The sequence below is a fragment of the Cynoglossus semilaevis genome, chromosome 15 (assembly GCF_000523025.1).
Source record: "Cynoglossus semilaevis isolate Cse_v1.0 chromosome 15, Cse_v1.0, whole genome shotgun sequence".
In the NCBI taxonomy this organism is placed as follows: domain Eukaryota; kingdom Metazoa; phylum Chordata; class Actinopteri; order Pleuronectiformes; family Cynoglossidae; genus Cynoglossus; species Cynoglossus semilaevis.
Window position 1 is genome coordinate 10,500,716 of NC_024321.1, and position 16,606 is coordinate 10,517,321.

The following is a 16,606-nucleotide window of genomic DNA, read 5'->3' on the forward strand; positions in this document are numbered from 1 at the left end:
TTTATTTTTATGTGGAGACATTGAGCATAAATAATTATTGAAGGCTATTAAAATACAAATGTTCATAAACAAATACTTGGGTTTTTGTTTGTTTAAACATGTGCCAAATACAATATAAACATTGAAAACATTTTCTACAATTTATGACTTGCCTGCAGTATCCCTGTGTAGTCCCTCGAGGTCGCGACTAGCAGTCTGCATAGGTAGGAAGAACACGCAGCTTCGTCAGTTGAAAGGGACGTATTAACGTCACTTGCACTTCACGTAAATTTTTGGAGATGACCTGGATGACTGAGAGACTTTACAAACACGTTAGAAGTTATTACTCTCTCAATAAAATCCATTTCAGACAAGAGTGGTATCGTAATACTTAGTAACTAGTAATACTAGTAAGAGTGAGGTTCTCCCAATGTAAACATATCATTTGTTTTTGTGATATCGCGTCAAAACATGTTCAAGTATTAAATCAATAATATTGGACCACCGCACTAAGTTCTTCAGCCAGGGCCAACTTTATTGCTGTGTTCACAGCACACCCTGCAGGAGGGGAGGGTGGTTACATCCGTAAACATTAAGTGCATACCACTTGCATACTTTTCCTTTACAAACTGTGTAGTAGCCATGGAAAAAAACCCACTAAAGTCAACTGTGGGTGACGTATTCTTTACAACAGTCCCAGCTCTAATCCCTGTTTAAATAACGTCCACTGGCATCTTAGTTTCCTACAGCAGTGATCACAGCCTAGTGAATGAGGCAGGAGATGCCCTTGAGCAAAATGTCCTTGAAATATGAGCAAATGTTGCTGAAATCCACTTTAAATGCCCTTCTGTTGAATAGGTAGAACCAGGAGTGAAAAACGATTTTGTATTTTGCTATCTAGGTCCTGGCAAAGCAAATGTCTGATTGACTCAAAAATACCCCCAGGCATAGTGAGCAGAGGCAAAAAAAAAAAAAAAGCTTTTTAAAAAAAGTTAATTGCCTACCCTGGAGGTGACTACCTCACAAAAAAAAAAATAATCGCATGCATCTGACGCATCTTTGTTCTGAAAATCCCTTTGAAAAGTAGGATGAAAAGAAATGTATTCCACTGCCCCGACTCTTTCATCATGGTCTCAAACTTCAAGTGGAATTCTTGCAAATTATGAAAGACGCCAACTTTTGCCATACGATTACAAAGGGCCCTTAATATAAAAACAAGGTAGGGGAGAATGGGGGGTTGCCTCAATTAAAAATTTAGTGAATGACATAATTTTACAAAACTATGCACCATTGTTGCCACGCAAATTAAAACATGCATTTCCAAATAACTGTTTAGGAAATCAATGCCCTCTACTGTAAATGTAAGGTATTGCGGTGAAGAATCAGAGACAGCACAGCAGCTGTTCTTTTAACTGCTTTAGAAACTTCGAAAGAAAATAGTGCGCGACAGCCGCTGTTATTTTGAAGAGAAAAAAAATCATATTATTCATCACCACCTTTGAAATACACACTTTTGACTTTGTATGTTACATAGCTATGAACAAATTTGGGTTGTGTTTCTTTTAGAAATAACACTGAAATGCAGTATAATATAATATATATTTTTAAAGGTTCTTTTCCTTTAAAAAAAAAAATGAAAATGAAGGTCCGTGATTAACTTAGATATTTTGTGTTTCAGCCTTGAAAATAAATGTTATGACAGGACTTATTAGTAACATCTGTCCTTTTATCCTCTGTATGTATTAATTAATACATTTTCATTAAAAATAAATTAATCTGTTCTACAACACATGTATAGTCTGTTTAAAATAAGAACGTAAAGTGTTTTTATCCAATTTTTTAATTTCTTGGTAGTAATCTTCAGCATAGACCTAGAAAAAGGAAACATAAATTGCATTAATTCCCGCAGTACGAAAGAAAATCTATCTCCATCCAATTGTTATTCATTCGTCTCCGCTCAAACAAACACACACGCTTAATTTCCAAGTTCAAGGTAAAGGGGGTTTTGAGAGAAGGTGGGTGTCAGCATGTGCACTTGGTGCTACATAATTGATGCTCCATATTACCTTACATCCTCCTCTGCTGGGCTGCAAACAAAGGTGCCTCATTAACTATTCACAGGATGATTTTTAACAGAAAAATGATTCTGCGGATGAGGGGAGTGCACCAATGTCATGTATCAAACGGAGGCATCTGATTTCACAGTGGTGAACTAGATATGCGTGTTTTTCTGCCGCTCATATTTTAAGATGACAGCATCACCTGTACAGTACACTAGGTGACGTCAAAATGTGTGCTGAAGGGGAAACTGATATTTTGCTGATTCTGTGCTTTCATTTGTTTAAAGGTTCTTGGCATCTAGAGCATTTTCTTTGTTGTCGCACGATTGTGATGATGTCCTAAAAATACTTTAAATGCTCTGTCAAGGACACAAAATTTAGAAAAAGGTATGGTATTCAGAAATTCTAAAATAAATAAATAAATCTACCAAAAAAGCAACCACCCCTGTCATTAAACAGCACCCACATGGGTTGAAGGTGGTGACAGCAGTGACACAGCCCTCTGCCTGTATTTTCCTTTTCACCCCTTCATTTACAGTTGGTTTTGAAAAAAATTTTTGGGAGAAAATGTGTGCCAATGAAAATCGTAATATCGTACTTTAAACACTGGGTTACAGCTGGATTTACTACTGTAGGATGGACTAAAATGTGGTAGGAATGATTTTATTTTTGGAAGTTGTGTATTGAAAATCAAGAACTTTTTTTAACACTTACAGCCTTCAAGATCACTTTGAGCTCAGAGTTACAGTGGTCAGCCCAGGGGAAGCCTAGATTAGATCAGATCAGATCAGATTAGTTGTGGAGATGAGATTAGGCAAAATTTTATTTTATCTTATTTTTTATCCTAGCCTCCATCAAACATCATATTGTCCTTCTTCACTACATCCTCAAATCTCAAAAGTTTTGTTCACACCTGTCAGATTCATCTAAAAAATTCTTGCAATAACACCCATCACCTTTCCTAAGGCCATATCCGTCATCTTTGACGGACTCTTCCATCTCCTGTTTTATGTTTAAAAATGTGTCTTGTGTGAAGTTTGTGCCACAAACTTCCAGTTACATTTATGTCATATAATATGATGTGTATTTTCCTATAACGTATTAAAAATGAAAGATTCCTTTCAACAACCCATGTTTTCACTGCACACTCAAGGTGCTTTGCCAATGACAAGGATGCTCATGAGGAAAACCATGACAAAGAAGATCCACATGAAGAACCTGTCCATCACTTTGGCGATCTTCTTCCACTCTGCTCCTTTGGCGCAGGTGGCTCTCTGCTCTCTAAAGCAATTTGCGATATATTCCACATTACGCACCAGCTTTGTGTCCACTCCCGGGAGGCTGCTGCTGTAGCTACAGAATATACAGGGGCCAAAGGTCACAGAGGGCAGAGGTTTTTTGTCTTCTGGGCAGCAGGGCTCCTTCTGGTCTTCTTTGTAGCAGTCACCTGTAGAGATTTTACCGTTTATTCCTTCGTAATTTCCTGGTGTGTAGCTCCTCTCCTCTCTGGTGATGTGATGTTGGGCTTTTACCCTGGGATGTTGCTGTGGTTTTGGGGTCTGGGGTCTGGGATGTTTCTGACTGTGTCGGTCCTCGTGGTGACTATGGCCTCCGAGTTTTCCATTCGTATGAACATGGGAGCTGAGGTGCAGGGGACGCAGGTCGTCCTGTGGGGAGTTGGAGGAAGACGTGGAGGAGGCAGAGGCACAGTTCTCCCCCACCTCATATACAAAGAAAATCTTGGACATGTAGTCGATAATGAGGACTTTGGCCCAGCGGGGAACGGGTTTGGCCTCCGCTCCACAGAAGTGAATGTTCATGATGAAGATGGTGAGAGCAGTGGACGCAGTCACCATGGTCATAGTGGCGATGTAGTATTTACCTGAGTAACAGGCAAGAAAGTGTTTAGTGTATGTGTGTATATATGTACTGTATATATGTATATATACACATACGGTATATATAATGTGTTAGCTCTAGATTTAAAAGTGAACCTAATCATAAAAAAACACAAATTTGGACCTAAAAAACCAGACAAAAAGAATATGTAAATATGTTCCCATTTCTCAGTGATTATCCTAAAGAAGTGAAAAAACTTTTTTTTAGTTGTTGCTCAAGTGTTGGCCTGAGGTTATATAGTAAAGAGAAATACTGTTCAATGTTATGAACTGCCAGATGTTTATTATTCACTGGCTCCGGTGCTTTTTAGAAAATTGCTTTTTTGGAACTGTCAGCAGGGAGGATGAATAATACAGCTACAAAAACAATCTCATATATAATAGATGACTAAGACGGCATGTAAACGCAAACACTATCAGCGTGAGAAGATGATGTGGACGGAAAGAGGGAAGGAAAATGGGGGAGAGGGGCACAGAATAGATTTAAAATGTTTTATTCAAACAAATATTACCCTGCCTGTTGTAATAGAGCTATAATCTGGAGCCTGAGGATCATCAGATTATGTCATCTGTACTCTGTTTGAATCCAATAACAAAGCTCCTCCTGATTCAATGTGATTGTCAGAGCATTTATACAGATTTAAAGTTGCATCGTGAAACTTTAGTGTTCTAAAGACACTGTGAGTTAAAGAAAAAGAAAGAGGAAACAGCACATTCTCACCTATCAGAGGCACACTCTCCGATGGAGGCATGCTCTCAGCCACCATCAGCTGGAACACGGTGAGAGCCAGGAGAACCGTCACACCGAGGGAAACCTTCTCCCCAGAGTCTGCGGGCAGGTAGAACCCCAGTGGGGCCAGGAAGGAGATGAGGAAGCAGGGAAGGAGGAGGTTAAAGATGTAGAAGGAGGAGCGCCGCTGCAGGAGCACAGTATACGTGATGTCTGGATATGGGTCGGAGCAACAGCCGTACATGATAACGTTCTTGGTGGCCGGCATCCCATGGCACTCCCACTCCACATTTTCTACAAAGTCTGACAGGTCTCCACTGTCCATGGCCATAATGATGTCCACCTAGAGGTGAGAGAAGGAAGTGCACAGTCAGTCAGTTTTTTGTACTGTGGGAGGAGCCTGGAGTACCTGGAGGAAACCCATTCAGGGAGAACAGGCAAACTCTATTTGGGGGATCCTTTTGCACAAAGCACACCCATGTGACACATTTACATTATTATAAAGTTCACTTTATCCAACAGCAAAGTCTTGGTATTTATTCATACCTGGTTACCATTGTAGGTCCAGGAGCCAAAGGTCAGGTTACACTCTTGACTGTCAAAGGGGAAGTAGGAGACGTCCACCACACAGGAGCTCTTAGTTATAGCAGGAGCATCCCAGGTTATCTCCCCGTTGTAGCGCAGTCTCACATTGGTGTCCATCGGCCCAGAGAAATCATCATCAGCTCTGAAGGAAGAAGGAGCAATAGAACGTATAAGTACAGGAAGTAGGTAGAGGTGACCATAATCATAGGTTTCCATATATGATATTAAAAATAAGGGAACAGTATCTTCGGACAGCAGACTATCATTGGATGGATTAAAGAATTAGGGCAGATGTCATTGTAAAAGAAGGAAGAAGACAGAGCTAATAAAGTGGTCAGTAAGTACAGCATACAGAGTCTACAGTATATCACAATATTTAACCATGTACAAAATACAAAACACGTAGAGTGTAATGGCATTTTTTGCTGTACATTTTTTGCTGTACATGTACATGTCTGCTGTGAAAAGCTTTCATCACAACCTTTAGTAAGAAGAGAAATAAAGATGGACCAATAACATTCAGCTGTTATTATTACCTCAGGCTATGATTAGAACTGTCTCAAAATGAGTGCCGTTATAATTGAAGCCTCTCTGACTGAAATGTAAATCTGTGAGAGTGGAACCTCCCGAAGGAACATTTGTGGATCTGTCTTTAATCCAATACTGAGATATTAAAAGGTTCTTTTTTTCCCTCAACTGTAATAGAAGTGAAGAAAAGTGTGTACAGTATATGTGTAAATGTGTGAGCGACGTACGGTCGTACTTGTTATAGAGGACGAGGTCAGGCCTCCACACCAGGCTGCTGGGGATGTGGATGACGTCCAGACCATCGTAGTCCTCTTTGTTCCACCTCAGGTAAGCGTCGTGCCACGTCTGCCTGATCCACAGGTAGGCGATCAGCACCTGGTTCCTCTCGTCCTGCGCAGAGTCACAGTCATAAACAACACTTTTTTTTTTTTTACAAATGTACTCGTGCTTGTAGGAATTGAGGAAACATTATCGTTCTAATTTCCCAGTCGCTCATTCAGCATCTCTGTCAGCGTCGCGCATCACAGACGATTGGAACGGCTGTAATCCAGACCTGTCCGTCAATATCAGATGGATTAACGGCGCCACTGGCAGATGGAGCTGATTGGCTGATGAGGTTTTAGTGTCGTTGCCGAACCAAAGAAAGCATAACCACTTGGAGTAACGGGACACCGCAACACACACGCATTCACTCACACAAACACACGGTTTGTGTGTGTTCACATAATCATAAAGCATTTCCATTACTCTAACCTCGACTATAACAAATACATTATTAATCTTAATTTAACTTTAATCTTAATTTAACCATCATTCTAATCCTTGGAAAAATATCCTCTTACTCTGTGGGACCTGCAGAATGTCCCTACGACAATGGCATTTTTCCAACAACACAAATGTCCCCACAAGTATAGCTATACCAGGAACATACACACAAATCAACCATAGCATAAATCAACAAATAAACTGCAATGTACGACGGAAAGTTGTTGTTTATTTCTGACTAATCAATACTAAAAAAAAACACAAATTAGTACTACAGCAGTAGTTTGTCATATTTAGTAGTTTCAAAAAGATTCTAATTGTAATCTCATTGTTTTTGTACCATAAACAAAAAAATTAGAGCAGCTGTTAAATTTGAACAGTTGTAAATTTTCATAAATAAAAAAAAGAACTCAAAAATCATAAATTCATACATTCAAAAAGCCATACTAACACTTTACTGTCATTACAGTGTCTTCTTCAAAGTCATACCTCTACACACACATACACACACACACGTATTCTGGTATAATTAAAATCAATTTACATTTTAACTGTTATGATCTTACAATTATAAAAACATAACTTAGTAGTAGACTTGTACTTTTTGGGGGGTAGAGCAGGAGAAGTTTCAGCAAAAAATGACTTTCCTGTGCCTCGATTTCTAACTCACCATGTCTTTAATCTGAGAGAGTGTGATCTGTAAGGTGACGTTCAAGGCTCGGTCCGTGTCCTCCACAGGCCGCAGAGCACTGGAGTAGTTTTCCATCAAGTCGTTCAGAAGCTTCTGGGCGTAGTGGCCCTCGGCTGAGTGAACCACTGGAAGGAGAAAAACTGTCATTAATTAGTCGAATCAAGAAAAAGTCAGTAGAACAGAAGTCTGACTGTAGAAGTAGAGGAAAAAAAAGTGTATTTAGTCAGTCTGACAGTCAGTGGAACAGAAGTCTGACTGTAGAAGTAGAGGAGAAAATAGACAAGGAAAAAAGTGTTCTTTTCAAGAAACAAACATAGAATTTACACCAGTTAGAAACCGAAAAAAATTAGACTGAGACTGTTGAACAATACTAACATTTGTATTACTTATGATTTCAAAAACAACAAAAATATGAAGCAAATAGTGACTTTTTTTAAGTTATTTTAATCCTTTCTGGTTTCTATTTTAAATGTGTTGAATGTAATGAGTAACTTATTAACTCACAACTTACAATTATCAGATGATTAGAGCTGCTTTAAAGACTTGAACTTAAACTCAGTGTTAGTATGTGTCTGTTAAAAGTGTCAAAAGTGTCAAAATCCACACTATTGAAATAATTGTGTTCATATTTGTCTCAGTGAGACGATGACTCTGACTTACCTTCAGGCAGCAGCACGGCCAAACAGATGACTGGAATCATTTTGATAATTTCTGAAAACATTGAAAAAAAAAATTGTTTTTTTAAAAAGACAGGAGGAGAGGGAAACAGAAAGCCGACGATCCTGGATGTCATCCCCTAACACATCAACATGATGCTCGTTCAACCCTGGTTGAACTCAGCAGCAGATACAGTAGCACCGCTACCTCTCATCTGGACCTATAAGTGTGGTCAGGCCGGCTCTTACCGCTTGGCAGGGGATGAAGCTTGTCTGCTGACTGAGACATGGAATTAAAACCCCACATATCACATGGCAGCCGCGGCAGACGGAGAGTAACAGGATGCCCACTAATCACCGCCCCACCACACACTGAGATATTCAGCTGTCAGTCACACCTGCTGCCAGGTGGTCTGAGCTCATAGCCTGTCCTCCAAAACAACCACAAGGCGGAAATGTAGAGTACAAATTATTATTATTATTATTATTATTATTATTATTATAATTATAATTATTATTAACCTTTCAGCTCTATGAGACACATATTCAAGTTGTGACTAGTATTTACAGCAAGTTTGGTTATAAACAAGGAGTCACCTATGGAGTTGAACAAATGAAAAAAAAAAAATACAAACAAAAGGTAGTGCAGCGGTTCCCATACCTTTTCTACAGCGCCCCCTTTTGTAATTAGGGCTATTGTCAAGTTGTAGTTCATGGTAGTTTATTATCTTTGGAAAAGTAAAGTTCAACACATATTAGAAAAAGAAATGCTGAGAGCCTTAGGTGCTCAACAAAGACACAAAAAATCCTTCAGGACCATTTAGTTGTGTCCTAATAAAACAGACGTCTTTGAACGCCACACCTCATTACTTGAAGTGCACAGACGTACACAACACTTTATTAAAGCTCGGCTGGAACAAGGGAGAAACACGATTGTGTTATTAGTCGTATAGAAGCACCGATGCTGTAATAATGCAGGCGGTTAAATTATTCAGAGTGTATTTTAATAACAGCACAGTGATTATCTCTCGGTCGTTATAGACGCCATCATCTTATAAATGCAGCCGCGGTTTAAAACTGCCCTGTTCTGTGACAGCGTTAATGCTTAACGTTATTGCTCAGATATGGCTGTTCTTTTTTTCAAGGGAGGTTAGACAAAACACAACATGTGACCATCTGCTACCTCGCACTTCCTATTTATCTCTACACAAGGTCACGCTGTGAGAATGCTGTTTCGCAACAACTATTCCATCAGCCTTGGACGTGCAATAAATCTCATTAGGCAAGAGCTAAAGTTTAGAAGCAATTGAAATGTTGGAAAATCGACAGTGTCATCATCCACCCGTGCGAAAAAGTGAGAAAAATAAAAACAAACACAGTGAGTGATTTTTCCAATGGACACCAAAATGTGACAGGCATGTAGAGTAGAACAGAATAGAATAAAAGAGGCAAACGTTGCTTACTGGTTGGTGGATGGGTCTTTTAATTGAAGGACTGCTGGTTCGAATCCAGACCTAGCAGGACTGTAGTGTGTTACGTCAGTCCCACCCACACTAGAAAAGTGCAGCTCACAGCTCTTGTGTCTGATGTAAATCACTGGAGTGTTTCCCAGATGGGTAAATGCAGAGATGTATCATTTGTCTGGAGAGAGAGAGAAAGGAAAATAAATACATACATGGATTTAAAATAAAAAACAACAGCTGACATTAAGAGACAGGGAGTAAATACACCAGGGATTAGTGTTAATCTAAAATACAGCATTTTACAATTTTTTACAGTGTAGTTTTAGTAATTGCTCTATTTTGAGATGTTTTTATTTTTTATACTAACGACAACAATAGAACATTGTAAACTTATTACCTTTAGATTTCACTGTAGTCTTTTAGGGTCCTCAGATGCTTCAGAAGTTCTTTCACTAGACATCAATATCTTGTTGAAATGTTTGTATTTGAATTCCTCACTCTGTTGTAGTTAAACCGACATCTGTTATGTGTCATGAAGAAAGAGCGTCACATCTTTCTTCATTTTACTCAAAAAGTGGGAATCCGGACAACCATTCGATGCTGGTTGTCCGGATTCCCACTTTTTTCAGGGTCAAATGTGGGAAATTGACCATAGTTTGGACCACTGCATTGAATTTCCACTGCATTGAATTTCCAACATCTTATAAACATAAAAAAAGTGCTTACACAACTAGGAAAAAAGTTTGAAAAAAAAAAATCTGTAAAGTTCAGGTGCTGATATGCATAATCCCAGCTCCCGTTCTTTTATATATGAACAGTCTTTATTTAAATCGGTTTACTGTACATGCTCCATTTTCACTGACAGCAGAAATTCCCTGCAGGTTCAGTTTCTGCTTGTTGTGTAAATAAGATGCTTTTGACTTTTTATTTTATGCCGAGGCAGATAAAATCCTACACAAGATTCTATGTGAACAAACAGTTCGTTAACATCCCATTATCTGTCAGGAATTAAGATTATGTGCCAACGAAAGTGAAATTATTGCCTTGTGGCTTTTAGATGGGGTTTTTTTCTTTTCTTGTATTCGCTCTGATAGTAATAGAAATAGTGTAATTATTCCAACATTGCACAAAGACACAAACACGAGGCAATTTGGATTAATTTACACAGACTTTAATATCTTTATTTACAGATGAATCGTTTATCTGTTGTCGCAGTTAAGGTGATGCAATACTTTTCAAACTTGTTTGGCTATTTTCATCCAGACTTGTGATTACTGTTGAGCGTTTATGTTTTATTTCCCCTCTCTCTCTTAGTTTAAAAACAAGAATTCAAATGTATTCCTGTAGGAGACAAAATCCAAATTATTTCTTTTCTTTTAAAAAAAATAAACTAAAGGCAAAGAGACAGGTGAAGCCAGCCATGTGCAGAGCAGGTGTGTGTGTGTGTGTGTGTGTGTGCTGGGAGGTCCAGACGGGTAGGATCAGGGGTGGGAGCTTTGAGTTTATCAGGCAGCTGAGGTTCGGGAGAAAAACATGGCATGAGGATGATCGTACCTGCACCTCGGTTACATTTTGATTGTTTTTCATAACAGGGAACATGCCTCATCCTAATCCATGTCTTCATAGTATAAATTTGTTACTTGGTACTGTGGTGTGTTGAGCAGTCTTATCCAGTACTAGTACCGAAATCATTAAAAAAAAAAAAAAAGTCAGTACAGTACAGTCTCGGACTCTGCTTACGCCCCTTTTAGAAAACAACAAACAATCAGGTCCAAAAGAGCCTCCAGCAATTATACGACTCTTCCAAAAAAAAACAAAAAAAAAACAAAACTGTTTTTTCCCCCACAAAGTAAAGTTAAAATGCAGTGCATAGGCAAAGATAAGCTGCTGGCAGCTGCTTCTTGGACACGGCCTGATAAAGTGGTGGAAGTGGAGGTCTTAAATCTGGCATTTGCTTCAAATGAGTGTGGGGCAGAAAATGCGGCTGGGTGTTCGATTGAAGCACTGAGTGGAATGTTGAATAAACATAGTGAGACCAGAGATACTGACTGGAGTGAGTGCGTGCGTGCGTGTGTGTGTGTGTGTAATGTGATGAATGGGGAGTTTACCACACAGTTGGAAGAGACAGAGGGAGAGGTGGAGAGAAAGTAAGGAGTCCACTCTGAAGGTGGAACAGAGGGGTGAGATGCCTTCAGACAGCTGGAGGGGACAGTGTGTGTGAGGTTGGGAAATGAGGACCTAGATAAGGATGGAGACAAGTGCCGATATTCAGTTACTGAGCAGCAGCTCTGTCGCCGTCTCCACATCCCAGGATTTCGACGACAATGCCACTATTACTGCATTCTGGGAGAAAAACAACACGACAGTCGGAGTCAGTGGAAGTCTGCATCAAAGAGAAATAGAAAAAAAAAAACTATTCTTCTTACTTTTTCAAATCCCATGGCACAGAGTTTGTCTATTTTGAATGTGTACTCCAGACTGGAAACAGGAGCTCCTGCATAGACGTGAGACCAGAGCTTCGCCGTCTGTTTGAACATGTCTGGATTCTGCTTGTACTGTATAGAACAAAAAATGAAATAAAAAAGTATTCAGCCAACAGGATTTATCAACAGACCCTTTTTTGGTATATTCTTTGAAGTAGATGGTTCTTTCACTAACACAATTCTAATAAAATTGACTGAAAAACAACATGGTGTTGGTTTAAAGGTAGGGTATGGAACCTCCCTGATAGAGAGCTGCTGTTGAACCTCAAAGAAGATTCATGTGTTTGTGTGTGACTAATATGACCCACAAATATAATATAAATGACTAATAACTACCAACACAGGAGGGGCTGATGTTACAATATAAAGGGGTAAACTGGATTGAATATTACCCCGTTGTGGGCTTTAATCCAAAAGCTTTGTTCACATATAACACTTTAGTGATGTCAAGGATTCATCTTCCTAATAGACCCATCATTATCCGACACTGTGTGTCACACCTCTGTAGTGATATTTAGTTAACGGGAGGGAGGCCCGGGGGTTTACCTATGAAAATAAGCCGGATTCAAGAGTTCATACATATTTAACGGAGCTCCAGTGATCATCATATAAATATTCATGGTTCAACCTGAGGAATGCATTGCATTTAGCAGATAAATGTGGGCCAAGTGGGGTGATTTAGTGGTTGTGCTTAACACCATTTGGGGGAATAAAGTCCAACATCACATCAAATGAAGTATCTGTCCTTTGGGATTAGCCTTCAATATCCAGCTGGTTTTATGGAAACAATACTTCTAGTCTCCAACGATTTAATGGAATGTCTTTTTGTCTGACATACCAGTTTCAAACCCCAAATACATTTGGGTGTGAAGAAAAACAGTAGGGATACCATTAAGAGAAGAAACAGTGTAAAAGTCTTTCATGCTGCAATAGAGAAAAAAAACTCTTTGCTTTTATGCAGTGGCCAACCACCACCAAAACTATTTAGTAGCAATGCATGCAGAATGAGATTAAATGGACTCTGTCTTTAAAAAAATTGAGTGAAAACACACCTAACCTTAGCAATTATGTACAGTATTTAAAGGTTATCCTACAAATAATTATAGGAGTTATTACTAACATTATAACCCCAGTTAATCTATTTCGGTTTCTGCAGTGGGATGAATACATTAACGTTTGTGTGCTGTGTGATAATGTCAAGTCATCCAAAAATCTTTCTAGGCATCAAAAAAAAAAAGCACACCCACCTGATTAGCTACTACTGCATCCTGTGGGTCATCTGGCTCTGCAGCTGCCAGCAAGGCTTGTAGTGACAGGAGGACTGTCCTCAGAGTCATAGCTGCTGCCCTGAGGAGGACACACAAAGAAAAGTGTGTCACAGCAGAAAGAAACAACAAGTGAAAGCAAAAATCTGTGTGTAAGTACACTGACAGCAAATACTTTATGAACATGTCACATGTAGAGTATGAAAACAATACTTTTGGAATGTAGAACCTTTTCTCACATGACCAGATGGAAGTACGGCGGAGGTATAAGAATGTGAAGAATGTCTGCACTCACCACTGGTCTTTGAGAATGTCCAGACATATTGCTCCTGTAACAGAGCTAATGTTGGGATGCCAGATCTTTGTGATAAACCGCACCTGAAGGATTTCACAGAGGAACAAAGGCAGTAGTTAATGGAAAATGACATCCTATCATGCACAGAGAAAAATAGTTACCAACAATAGTAATGAACTCTTACCTTGGGTGGATTAAATGGATATGTCTCTGGAATTTTAATTTCTAGTTGATATCTACCCCCTGGGGGAAAAGAGAGAGGTATCAGGAGGAGCAGAGTTACTATTTAAGCTCTTACCAATTTAAATTGGATGATTCAAAATCAGAATCAATGACTAGAGCAATTGATTTTCTTGACACATGATCAACATATTTATTTAATCTATATCAACAAAATATGGACACTTGAATCCTGTGTCACTTACAGTAGAACTGGAACTATTTTATAATAATCACACATTAGTGCCTGTCTCTACTAGTCATTTCTGGACTTGTCTGGACTTGTCTGGATTTGGCACTGATGTGTCATTGACAGAATGATTGTCTTGTTGCAGATGTTGACACCATAGCAAGGACACACCCAGCAAATAATGTTGACATTTATACCATCACTTTAATGATAAACGTGTTCAGATTGCACTGACCAACTTTTATAGTCATTGTTATAAGGGCTGCAGAACTAGCATGAGACAAAAACTGAATTTAATTTTACATTAGGTAACAGTCCCTTAAATAGATTTAAAGTATGGTTCCCAGGAGCTGCATGTTGTAAGTGCCGAGGACTCCTTTTGTCACTAGCCTGATCCAGATTAATATACAGTATAGTATTTATTCTTAAGGAAATGTGTGTGGTGTTCCTTTTACAGTACAATGAGGAAGTACTGCAATTGGCTGAGTAGTAATTATAATATATTATATATATGTAATTTTTTTTTTTTTTTTTTTGCTTTGCAGAGTTTGTTTTGTGCATTAATGGTTTCAGTGCACTATAAATCCCTCTGTCTTCAACTACCTTTCTCTGTCCTCTGTGAGATTTGTCCATGACTTAGGGCTGTGTGTTTGTGTGTGTGTGTCTGTTTATGCCTGGTGTTGTGCACAGGCTCCCATAAACTGAATGGTTTTAGTAGCTTCAAACTTACAACCTTGAGCTGTTCTGTTATTACTGCTTGGGCCCTTAGCTGTGCGACTGTGTGTGAAATAACAGGTGTCAAGCTGTCATTGAAACATCGGTACCTTCTAGAACTGTGCAACCATGCATAAAGGTTAGACAGAACCTGTGTCTAAACCAAACGTGCTGCTCACCTTCATATGGCGTATCAGGTGGCCCTGCTATTTCCCCTTTAAGTTCTGTGAAGTTCTCATCCACCAGATCCACCTTTATCTGGTTTTTGCTCGTCTGTAAAGAGAGAGTAAAGGTTGTGTTACTTCGGCAGACAGGACTTACAAACAACACTGTCAAACTTTTTAAGAGTGTCCCCATGCAACATAACACAAAGTTGAACATGTTGCACAAAGATCTATAAGCAACAGTGGGGATTGGTAGGTGTCCACACTGAGAAGGAAAGATGTAAAATAAAAAAGAACATCCTCAATACTGTAAACGAAAAATGAGAAACTTGCTATTATGCTAATGCAGCTAATAGCTCAGTGACCAAAGAAGAAGGCATGGCAAGTTAGCCAATGACGTTAACGTAGCAGCGTCAACTTAAATGCAATTTCCCTATTATTCCAACCTCTTTCTGGTTTAATTTACATTTCTGGCTCTTACTTTGAATCAGTGACACGTTTTTAGACTGCAGTAGTAGCGGTTTCTAAAGCCGGGTGGACTGAAGCTAAATGCTAACAGCAGCTTCGTGATTAGCAGAGCTGTCAGCTGAGGCAGCAACGCCTCACATTCATCTGTTGGAGCTGTAGACAGGACGAAAGAGCCGCAGGTTACTCACCTCTTCACTTTTGAGGACCTCTTTAAATTCCCGTTTTATCCTCTGAACTGCGATGTTAGCCATGGTTGTTCCCCCGTGTCTCCCGTGTCCCGGCTGCGGCCTCGTCGCCGTCCGACCTGAAAAAGGCTAGCAGGCGTCTCTACCCACCGGAGCTCTGCACTTTTTGGACAACAACCTCAAAAACAGGAGCGGTGAGGTCCTGAGCCGTCAGTGCCGTCACTCCTGTGTTTCACTATGAGATTGTGGATGTGTTAAAAACGGCTCAACGTTCGTCTGTCATGACAAATGTGAAACACAATGGTTGGTGCAACTGAAAACATTTTAATACCAAACTGCATGCAGTCTGGAGGAGAGGAGGTCATGTGATCTATAAAGCCATCCTCAACTCCCGTTCTCATTGGTCCCTCACGTATCACTAATAATAATAACAATGTTGTTATTATTATTATTATTATTATTATTACATACTGCTACAAACCAAATACCATACATAGTACATATCCGTGTATTAACAAAATTAATTTTAAAAAATGACTTTTTAAACGATTTCTGACACTTTACCTGATTGACAAACAATCCCATTGTTGACATTATCCCTAAATTTCATTGTGGAATAAATGCATAGCTGGCTCCTCCTTCTCTTTACCGTCTACATCACAAAGACTCAAATGTTTTCCAGTCAGGTTCTATGTTCAAAGCTACAGTTGAAGATGAATGAAGGAGAACAATCTCAAATGAATTCTGCAATTCAAACTGGTAAATAGCAATAATAATAGCATTTGCCTTGTTTCTGTGTTGTTAGTGCAGTTTTACATCACATATTGCTGTTGTTAGTCATGAAACAAGTGATAATAAAAAAGGTCCCAGTGCACTACAATCTATGAAGGATTCTCTATTTCCCTATTTCTTTTTTTCTTAGTATATTTTCTGTAAGAAGGAGAAGAAAATAATAATAAAGTACATTTTTAAAAAACACACAATAACATCTGCGAGAATTAGGAGAAATGACCAATGAATTGGCTGTGATGCAACAGGATACTTACTGCCGTGAGGGCAGAGATAGAATGTAGAATAAATGGAATGGAATCCAGGAAAAATAAATAACGGAAGGAGGATAATCATTGGATTCTCTACACGTGCATCCCTTTATTTAATACTATAGCTGCGATTTAGAATTTAGGAACTACTGTAGTACTGACAAAAACACAGAAGAAGACACCGTATGTATCAGGAATACTGGAATACTGCAGGTAAACTAAAGATGG

At 39.1% G+C, this 16,606-nt stretch overlaps 2 protein-coding genes across 3 annotated transcripts; both read right to left on the reverse strand.

Annotated features, from left to right (window-relative positions):
* Window position 1: 1 nt before the first annotated feature.
* LOC103390962 (neuronal acetylcholine receptor subunit alpha-9-II) lies at window positions 2-10,351 on the reverse strand. 2 transcript variants are annotated; one of them, XM_025063133.1, is made up of 7 exons: window positions 9,356-10,351; window positions 7,897-7,947; window positions 7,216-7,361; window positions 6,016-6,170; window positions 5,214-5,394; window positions 4,659-5,010; window positions 2-3,921 (listed from the first exon to the last, which is right to left on the reverse strand). In XM_025063133.1, the coding sequence occupies exons 2-7, from the start codon at window positions 7,934-7,936 to the stop codon at window positions 3,188-3,190; spliced, it is 1,608 nt and encodes a 535-aa protein (XP_024918901.1). In that variant the 5' UTR covers window positions 7,937-7,947; window positions 9,356-10,351; the 3' UTR covers window positions 2-3,187. The 2 variants fall into 2 exon arrangements, with proteins under 2 accessions (XP_024918901.1, XP_024918900.1); XM_025063132.1 differs by having other exon boundaries at window positions 7,897-10,351.
* A 159-nt stretch (window positions 10,352-10,510) lies between these two features.
* Window positions 10,511-15,705, reverse strand: LOC103390963 (ubiquitin-conjugating enzyme E2 K). Its single transcript, XM_025063136.1, has 7 exons — window positions 15,342-15,705; window positions 14,701-14,794; window positions 13,583-13,641; window positions 13,399-13,481; window positions 13,086-13,185; window positions 11,782-11,910; window positions 10,511-11,698 (listed from the first exon to the last, which is right to left on the reverse strand). Exons 1-7 carry the CDS (start codon window positions 15,402-15,404, stop codon window positions 11,624-11,626), a joined length of 603 nt encoding a protein of 200 aa, XP_024918904.1. The 5' UTR covers window positions 15,405-15,705; the 3' UTR covers window positions 10,511-11,623.
* Between the last annotated feature and the right edge of the window lie 901 nt (window positions 15,706-16,606).